The sequence below is a fragment of the Haliotis rubra genome, unplaced genomic scaffold, assembly GCF_003918875.1.
Source record: "Haliotis rubra isolate DU_JTF1 unplaced genomic scaffold, ASM391887v1 Scf788, whole genome shotgun sequence".
NCBI lineage: Eukaryota > Metazoa > Mollusca > Gastropoda > Lepetellida > Haliotidae > Haliotis > Haliotis rubra.
The window spans coordinates 248994-259025 of NW_025767510.1; the positions used below are offsets into that span (position 1 = coordinate 248994).

The 10032-nt window shown below is 41.0% G+C and overlaps 1 protein-coding gene across 1 annotated transcript; it reads right to left on the reverse strand.

The window, feature by feature from the left end:
• Positions 1-3937: 3937 nt before the first annotated feature.
• Positions 3938-9678, reverse strand: LOC124261080. The gene is made up of 4 exons (XM_046695401.1): positions 9520-9678; positions 6287-6791; positions 5389-5619; positions 3938-4790 (listed from the first exon to the last, which is right to left on the reverse strand). The coding sequence occupies exons 2-4, from the start codon at positions 6783-6785 to the stop codon at positions 4525-4527; spliced, it is 996 nt and encodes a 331-aa protein (XP_046551357.1). The 5' UTR covers positions 6786-6791; positions 9520-9678; the 3' UTR covers positions 3938-4524.
• Between the last annotated feature and the right edge of the window lie 354 nt (positions 9679-10032).

Here is a 10032-nt window from a genome sequence, read left to right on the forward strand (position 1 = left end):
TATTTACTTGAGTATTTTTTTATGAAACTGTCTTCGCTGTGTATATGTCTACATATTGACTTGACTTGTCGTTGTCGTTTGTCGTTGCTCGTGCATTACGAAGACGAAAACACAAGGTTACTTCATCTGCTTTCCAGTGCCACGTGTTGGTCTCTGTCGCTAGTTAGTTTAAGGGGCACAGTTCGCAATGCAGACTTACGTAACTTCTTCGTACCAGGATCGTATGGAATCCGAGAAGGGACATTGTCGCGTTGTCGCATTGTCGCCCTCTCAAAAACAAGTAAAATGAGGCAAAATAAACCAAAACGCGATACGCGACATCGCGACAATGCGACAAATGGGCGAAATGTCGCGTTGTCGCATTGTCGCGTTTTGGTTTATTTTGCCTCATTTTGCTTGTATTTGAGAGGGCGAGGGCGACAACGCGACAATGCTCTTCCAGGATTCCATAGGATCGTGTGTGACTGCCGCCTTCCCCGTTGATAATAATCCTTGGTTTATCAGCACGATGTCCATGCTGATAAAACATCCTGGACTTGGGCCCACTTGCACAAAATGATCTTAGCGCTATGACATCGTGTACGTTGAAGTAGCCTATGAGGAGTTGCGATGGTCGTAGTACTAAGGTCGCTTTGGTTTACCATGCACCACTTCGGGCCTTGTCCTGATTTCAGATTATGGAGGTTCTCTTGTAACTAACAGTACGGATGGCCACACCGTGCTCTACCTCGATCATCTGGTATTCGTCCCTCTTAAGTGCCTTCCTTATCCAAGTTGTTTTCACCCGTGAAGATCAGAGTTAGAATTGATCTTCAGTAACCCATGCTTGTCGTAAGTGGTGACTAACAGGATCAGGTGGTCAGGCTGGCTGACTTGATTGACACATGTCATCGTATCCCAGTTGCGTACAACGATGCTCATGCTGTTGATCACTGGATTGTCTGGTCCAGACTCGATTATTTACAGACCGCCGTCATATAGCTGGAATATTGCTGAGTGCGGCGTAAAACTAATCTCAATCACTCTAAGATGTTTTCGCACTGAAGGCTAATACTATATAAGTAGGTGTCTGAGAAAACATCTATCTTCGCCCCCTGATCAGCGTTAATTTCTACCTATCAGGCTAAATCATCACAATAATTATTTGTTAACAGTCGGGTTATCAAAGTGTTAACAAGACAAAAGAGTTCTTCTAAATGATGCATATATTTATATCACAATTTATGACGAATATTTTGATTTTGAACAGGCGACTGAGACCAGTCTAGTGTTGGCCCTGTGTGTGTTGTGTTATGTTTATCGGATGTAAGTTGAGTAACCTTGACCGACCTAACCTGTTATCTCCCTAGGATCACTACTAGGACAGACTGGAATGACCTTCACCCTGGCTGACTGACTTTTTGAACACAAACATAATGGACATGAGCGCTTCATGTGGACATGTCCATCGTGTCAAGGTGTTTATTCGCCACCAACCTTTTGTTTGTTCTGTTGTTTAACACTACACCCACCATTAGTCTACCTATGAAGGCGGAATGTCAATAATCGAGATTTCTACCAGACAATTTAGTTCACCTATGAAGGCGGAATGTCAATAATCGAGATTTCTACCAGACAATTTAGTTCACCTATGAAGGCGGAATGTCAATAATCGAGATTTCCTCCAGACAATTTTTGTCAACTATGAAGGCGGAATGTCAATAATCGAGATTTCTACCAGACAATTTAGTTCACCTATGAAGGCGGAATGTCAATAATCGAGATTTCTACCAGACAATTTAGTTCACCTATGAAGGCGGAATGTCAATAATCGAGATTTCCTCCAGACAATTTAGTTCACCTATGAAGGCGGAATGTCAATAATCGAGATTTCCTCCAGACAATTTTTGTCAACTATGAAGGCAGAATGTCAATAATCGAGATTTCTACCAGACAATTTAGTTCACCTATGAAGGCGGAATGTCAATAATCGAGATTTCTACCAGACAATTTAGTTCACCTATGAAGGCAGAATGTCAATAATCGAGATTTCTACCAGACAATTTAGTTCACCTATGAAGGCGGAATGTCAATAATCGAGATTTCCTCCAGACAATTTAGTTCACCTATGAAGGCGGAATGTCAATAATCGAGATTTCTACCAGACAATTTAGTTCACCTATGAAGGCGGAATGTCAATAATCGAGATTTCCTCCAGACAATTTAGTTCACCTATGAAGGCGGAATGCGGAACCTATTTGAGTTCACCTCCATGAAGGCGGAATGTCAATAATCGAGATCCAGACAATTTCTCACTATGAAGGCGGAATGTCAATAATCAGATTTCTACCAGACAATTTAGTTCACCTATGAAGGCGGAATGTCAATAATCGAGATTTCTACCAGACAATTTAGTTCACCTATGAAGGCGGAATGTCAATAATCGAGATTTCTACCAGAGTTCACCTATGAAGGCGGAATGTCAATAATCGAGATTTCTCCAGACAATTTAGTTCACCTATGAAGGCAGGAATGTCAATAATCGAGATTTCTACCAGACAATTTAGTTCACCTATGAAGGCGGAATGTCAATAATCGAGATTTCTACCAGACAATTTAGTTCACCTATGAAGGCGGAATGTCAATAATCGAGATTTCTACCAGACAATTTAGTTCACCTATGAAGGCGGAATGTCAATAATCGAGATTTCCTCCAGACAATTTAGTTCACCTATGAAGGCGGAATGTCAATAATCGAGATTTCTACCAGACAATCTAGTGATTGACGTCATGAGCATCAGGCCGATCAGACTCACTCAGTTGGTATTTACACTGTCTGAGTGAGTGACTTTAGTTTTACGCCGCACTCAGCAATATTCCAGCTATATGGCGGCGGTCTGTAAATACTCGAGTCTGGGCCAGACAATCCAGTGATCAAAAGCATGAGCATCTATCTACATCGTTAGGATATGATGTCCATTTTGTAACAGAAGACGTATTAACGTTCATGAATGTGAGGGGGACTACTATCTTGTCTCGGCGTCAATTTTCAGTTTAAGTCTTAATTAGTACCATATATAATGGGTTATCGGTTTCAGACAATCGAATTGTAGTTTCGGTGACGGTTGGATTCAAACTTAATTGAACCTACAATCTCTTACTTGTAGTAACGCGTTACATGGTGGGAGCCCAGTAATTCTGGATATAATTATTTTTCAAGACATACGTCCGAATTGCGTAGATCGATGCTCAAGCTGTTGATCACTGGGTTGCCTAGTCCAGACTCGATTATTTACAGACCAGTGCGGCGTTAAACAACAAACAAATATACACTGTGAGATGACACTACTGTCTTGACAACAGTTGTTGTGTCAAAGGGTTTTTAGTTGAACATCGTATACCTCCACGCAGATTAGGTTCAAGTCACCTGATAAAAGAACAAAAGAGTTGCTCGTAACAAAGTCTGTTATGATTACTGCTGATCTGGCTGATGTCAGAAGCCGTCACAATCGGCGGGGTCAAGGTGGAGATACCTGCAGTACTAAAAGTGTTCTCGTTCGCCTCCATTACTTCACGTGGATAACAGATTTAGGCCTCTTTATTCCTTGATCCATGGGGCATTTGGTAATAAATGCGTTGAACATATATATATATAGTCTATCTTTACGTATTCAGGAGATTTTGTCAAAATTAAAAGCAAGTGTCATTTGAAGTGTACTGGACTCTCCGTTGAAATTTGGAATAAAACGTTTAGAAAACAAATAGGCATCCCAGGACAAAAAATGAGGTGAACAATTGACTAGCCTTTGCATGTGTTTATGACGGGTGGGACAGATTACGCTCACCTTTTCGAGAACACCTAATATCATCACTGTTTGATATTAATTCATAAACGAATACTCATGAAATGGTCGGAATTGTACAATCTGTTTTAGCAGATATTTCTTACGGACGTGCAAAGGGTTTTGTAGCTTTTATTTACGCTCTGATGATTTTGTTTAACAAAAGTACAACTCAAGTCACAATGGTGATTGGTAAACATAAGTATACAATGTTATATCACGTTTACCGATACAGCCGGAGTGGGTCGCATGATCCAATCAACACAGGGCAATGTAATCCCGGCATGGAGTATGATCCAGCCAAATACACACAGCGCATGTCAAGCATACTATATGTTCCACACTAAACATAAATCATGTCCATGAAACAATCATCGATTCGGCTATGCACAATTTGAAAACATACAAATTTGCCGTAACTGACTTTCTGGAATAATTATACCATTTCGACAGAATTCAGATATATTGTTCCCAATGACAATAATTCCAATTTCTGAAAAAAGCAAAATCGTATCCAGCTTCGTTTGGCTACAGCTAACTAGAATCCAATTCCAAACCCCGAACAGATGAATTTGAATAGAAAACTTAGAAACAATACAAAATCTAAGAAATGTAACATTTAGATCTGAAAATGTCAAATTTAAGATGCTGGAAATGCCGTGTTAACGCCTGAGATAGGACTCCAGCTCGACGGAGATCTCTCTCATCCAGCCGATGTTCTCGGCCGTCTGGTCGAAGCGCTCCAGAAGCGGGGACGACGACAGAAACATGCCGCTGTCTGTCCTCGTAGACATGATAAAGTCTGATATTCTTGTTGCCATGGTTGCATACTTCTCCTCCTTTGTGATGGCGGCCACGAGTGATGCTCCGTATGCAACCTTGTGACTCTTATGAAGGAGTACAGTGACTCTCCGCACGAGTAGGCGAAGTCCAGATAGCGTCTGGCTCCTTCAAGGTAACGCTTCGTACCTGCGTGAAACGATGTTAGCTAGATTAGAATCTCTATTTAAGTTTTTATGAAGCTATTCTATTTTTCTACTTAGAAACATAAATTGTAAAAGAGAATACCGATCATGTATTTTTAGATATATAACAGCGCCATGCATTAACCATTCTTGATATTCCGCGAAGAAGATTATATTTTGGGGGCGTAAAGGGTAATATTGCAGTGGACATTATATGAATGGGTCGCTAAAAATCAGTGAGGAGAAATATGAATTGAATCGGACGTTTGAACATTTGTCTAAAGCAGTCGACAGATGGTGAGTATCTATGTCCATTCCTGCAAGGTGCGTGAAGAGTTCGAATCCCAGTTTCTTGGTACTTGGTTTATAGGTACCATAACATATGCTCCACCCTCTTTGACATGTATTACGTTATGGCTTCTGCAAACAGAACGTGTTATAACTGGAATCGGCGAATTGACTACTAATCCTATTTATGGTTCATGTTTTCTACTATATTTGTGCTACACTAAGCTCTTAACGGTTGATCAATATTGTATTTAACGGTGGCAAGCAAGAGCAAAGCCAGCAAGATTTGAACGAAACCCCAGTTATGTACTTACCGGTTGCGAGGTAGAGTTTAGCCAGCAAGATTGCAGGAAACCCGAGCTGATAGAAGAGATTGGGGGACTGCTTCCTCTTGATCCGGAAGAAGACAGCTTTATCTTCGGGCCAACCGGATTTGATGATTTGACCTCTGCTGTCCATCTTCATCAGGAACTCCTCGTCCAGGTTGGGCTGGATGTCCATGAATCTGATCAGAGTGTCACCAGTGCTACGAGCTACCTCCATGTCTAGCCGAGAAAGGAGGGAACAGAATGTTTGAAAGACTGAGCTATCTTGTCAGTCAAAGTTTTATCACCAAAGAACGGATTAAATCATTCGAGAAATTGTATGGGAGACATTCACAGCAATTTAGTAAATACACGTCTCAATGCTATGAAGTTTACACTGATGTCCCTCCTCGATGCTCACTAGCACTTGATTTCAATTATTACTACTAGCAGAGCAACACGTGCATTTCCAGGCACTTCTGACGGGGGCAACGTGATGGGGTAAGATACGCCCACTTGTTCGCGAACACCTGGTATGATCACTACTTCATAAAGATATATATCCACATGCTTATGACATATTCGGAATCGAACAGCATTTAGCTGAGATTCAAAATTTCTTATGAATATGTAAAGGTTTTGTAGTTTTTAGTTTCATTTTTCGAGAACCTCTGGTATTATTACTGATTTTCACTGTTCGTTTCATATATTTTTCATAATGTATTACGTTTCATTACATTTTAGTCTTAAATCTTTAGTTATATAAATCTAAATTAACGATAGGATAAAAAAAAATCATGATGATAGCAAATTTTGTCCTCGTATACAATGATATTTTTTCTTAGCCAGAATATTTTGTATCATCAAGCCAGACTAATGACGTGACTACTTAAACCATGACACCCACCTCCACAGAACAGTGCCGTGTAACCAAGATGTCCACACATGAAGGCACAGAGGCTCTGTTCCAGAGTGTCCACATCCGGGTTATAGGGCTGGTTCCAGAGGAAGCCTTTCTGGACTGGGTCATAGAAGGTCCTGATGTAGTTGAAGGCTGGTACAGAGATGTCGAATCTGCCACCCCTCTGAGCAGCCACTGCAATCCACCCGTTGATATATGGCCAGTTGTATGCAAGGAGGGGGTTACAGCATTTTCTCTCCCATCCCTTCTTCTCAGGGTAGGAATAGAAGTCACCGTTAGGTTGGAGGACGTTCTTCTTTACGTGGTCAAAGATCTTGTTGGCGATTTCTTGCTTTCCCCACAAAAGGAGTTGTGTTGGCAGCTTGTAAAGAGCAGAGAACTCCCCTTTAAGTCCTTCTTGTTGATAGAGGGCGTTCTCGTCCATCTGGGAAATGAGGCAGTTGACTGCCTTCAGGCTAGCGTCTCGGTATTTCTGGGTGTCCATGATTGGCTGAAACAAATTTGTTTTCATGGCAAATAAGTACAGTGGTCACATTTGTTTATATCTTTGGCAGAACATGTGTTCGTGTCAGTGTAGTGAATTTGAAATAAAAAAAGAGACAAGGGGATAACGAAGAAGACTTCAAGTGAACAATGTGTTTGTCAGATAAAGGACACCTGTCTCTAGTGTTGTGTCGCCTGCCAAACGCCAGGATTAAGGACACATGTCTGTAGAGCTGCGTCATCTACCGGTGTCTAGATAAAGGGCACCTGTCTGTACTACGGTGTGACCTTCCAGTATCTGGATAAATGACTCCTGCCTCACAGTGCCGTGTGGCATGCCAATACCCAGAATAAGGACAACTATCTCTAGTGTTGCATGACCTTCCAATATCTAGATTAAAAGAGCACCTGTCTCCTTTCCTGTGTCACCTACCAACACCAGGATTGAGGACATCTGTCTCAAGCGCTACGTGATGTACGAGTGTCTACATGGAGGACACCTGACTCCAGTGCCGTGTGGTAATCAGTACCTGGATAAAGGGCACCTGTCCTTAGTTTTACGAAACCAAACAGTATCTACATAAAGGACACGAATCTCCAATACCGTGTAGCCTACAAGTACCCATAAGGACACCTACGATGCCAGTACCCAGATATAGGGCAACTGTCCTGCATGTAATGTAATGTATGTAATGTAATGTAATGTAATGTAAAAAAGACATCTGTTTCTTCTGCCATGTGGCTTTAAGTAAATTTCTTCGGAGAAGACAGACTGATCAAAAAAGCGATTTCCTGAATGAGGTTGCTTTGCGGTTTCATTTTTTCTGATCCTAAAAGAACCATGATACTACGCATGGTCTTCGCTGTTGGTATACGTTACTTGTAACAATGCCGGAAATGGCGGTTTATCGTGGCTGTTTAAATTCGCGGAGTGTTTGAATAGTTTTGTTTGGATATCCCCCGACTATCCCCATATTCGTATCAAACAGCCTTATATGTTGTACGGGCTCTATAAGCGCCATATATGAATACGACGGAAAGTACAGATTCTGGGGATATTAATATCTGACATTAACGTTATTCGGTCATGCTCTGAGTGTAACAGGAAAATGCCTTCAGCGATGTATGACTCTACTTAATTCCATCGTGATATAGTGTTTAATTAAGTGTATTAACGTAACCGTGACTTACAATATTATACATTCGTAACCTTAAGCAAAACTACGTCTGTGAACATGCAGCGATATATTGTAATGTCTTGTAGAACATAGTAACAAGGCCCAGGAGAAACTAACCAGTGGATGACAGCATGAAGACCAAATCACACATCTAGATAGATATAGTCATGGATAGATGTTCTATTCATTCACTGAATTACCCATACCCGGTGTTCTTCATTCTCCTAAACACACATTAGGCACTTGGAACAAATTCATTAATTTTAATTTATCGTGGAAGAACCTTTTCTTAAATTTAAAGGTAATGGGTAACGTCATCAAATCTACCGACTTGACGGTAAACTTGAGTGAAAGTGAAAGTAATAGTCAGTGGCGGATACAGCTTATTGAGAAAGGGGTTGGGTGGGGGTGTGTTGTGTGTGCACACTCTTGAGAAAGGGATGGGGGCACTTCATTTTCACCCGTTTTCACGAGAGTTTCAATGGGGACCTCACCCCCTGGATCCGCCTATGTTAGTGTTTCAGTCATCGAGGGTTATTTTGCTTTTGGAATATAGCTGAATTCTATTGTTTACGGCATCCCCTGGTATAAAGCAGAATTTGAGTATGGATTCACACATTACTTGAAATATCAGCAATGTACTAAACTGTTGAAATATGTACGGGATATTATCTTTCTAATCCGCAATCAGCAAATATTCCAGCTGTAACACGGTGGTCTGTCACAGTCTGGACCAGACAATCCAGTGTTTCCTGTGAGGAGCAACGATGAGCAGAGTTGGGGTCTGATGACACCGGAATAAACCAAAGCCTGACGGCTCGATCCATCTAGTGGCCTCTTTCAACCAGCAGTTGGGGTCCAGAATCACCAGGACTGTCTGGTGTGATGACACAGTTACATTGTTCGAGGAATGCCATGAACACAGCTGAACAATGATCAGGTTTCGTTTTAATCAACGAGTGAGTGAGTTTAGTTTTACGCCGCTTTTAGAATATTCCAGCAATATCACGGCGGGGGACACCAGAAATAGGTTTCACACATTGTACCCATGTGGGTAATCGAACCCGGGTCTTCAGCGTCATGAGCACGCTTTAACCACTAGGCTACCTCACCGACCCTTTGGATCAACGAGGTAAACAGATTCACGTTCAGTGCCCGGATTAATACGAATTATGTACGACGTTCTATGTTACGTCAACGTTTAAACAAATTAAACAAAAGGTAATTACTCGTTTATTTGGTATCAAAGGAATGCAATATTTGATTGCCATGGATTTAATATTACCTTGGGGTTCGAGGACATCCCAACATTACACCAGAAGTAGCATCAGCACGATTTACAGACTGTTAAACCTCAGTTTAATATTAGATGCACATAATTTATCGTTCTTGTCAATACATTGAAACTTGTAACGTGTATAAGATAATGTAAGATTTAATTCACATAATCGTGATTAAAGCAAATGCTTAAACTACATTCAGTCCTTACACGATTCCTCACAAGGATGCTTGAGCAAGAAGCAGCTATATAGATGCATCAATGAAAACCTAACTCACCGGTTTGACCTTCGTGTAGAACTTGGGCGTCCGATCACCTCAACTGCAACTGATAAAGTCCCAAAAGAAAATGCAAAACCACGTGTCATAAAATACACTCCAATTGGGTCACTACAGAATTGGGTCACCTTATCAAGCATGAGACTATCACATTCTTGGGTAACTAAAAGTCTTGAACTAGGCAGCTTGAGCAAGATAAAGGAAGTGTTACAGAGATGAACATCACAACTATTTTATGAACTATGCAGTGTTCAACCTTGCAGATAAAAACGAAAGTGTGTGTCAGCTCACAACCTGCCCGACTAGACCACACAGATAAAATTATATTACTACTCGTCGTTTGGTCAGCTATGAATATTTTGTTCCGTCTCAAGTACAGATGACCTCCTCCAGTTGTTACTGCATTAATTACAAATATCCATTGTTGGTGTTAATCACTTTCATGCATACCATTATGTGTTGTTTTTGTTAATTCCTATCAGACGAATATTATATTGTTTGTTTCTTGTGGGA

What these genes read in the sequence shown, in the direction of transcription:
- LOC124261080 (XM_046695401.1), bottom strand. Translation starts at nt 6,785, where the DNA reads ATGGACACCCAGAAATACCGAGACGCTAGCCTGAAGGCAGTCAACTGC. An exon ending in CACGGCACTGTTCTGTGGAG is followed by an intron (nt 5,620 to 6,286) that starts GTGGGTGTCATG and finishes TTTCTCGGCTAG; the next exon opens with ACATGGAGGTAGCTCGTAGC. An exon ending in TAAACTCTACCTCGCAACCG is followed by an intron (nt 4,791 to 5,388) that starts GTAAGTACATAA and finishes CGTTTCACGCAG; the next exon opens with GTACGAAGCGTTACCTTGAA.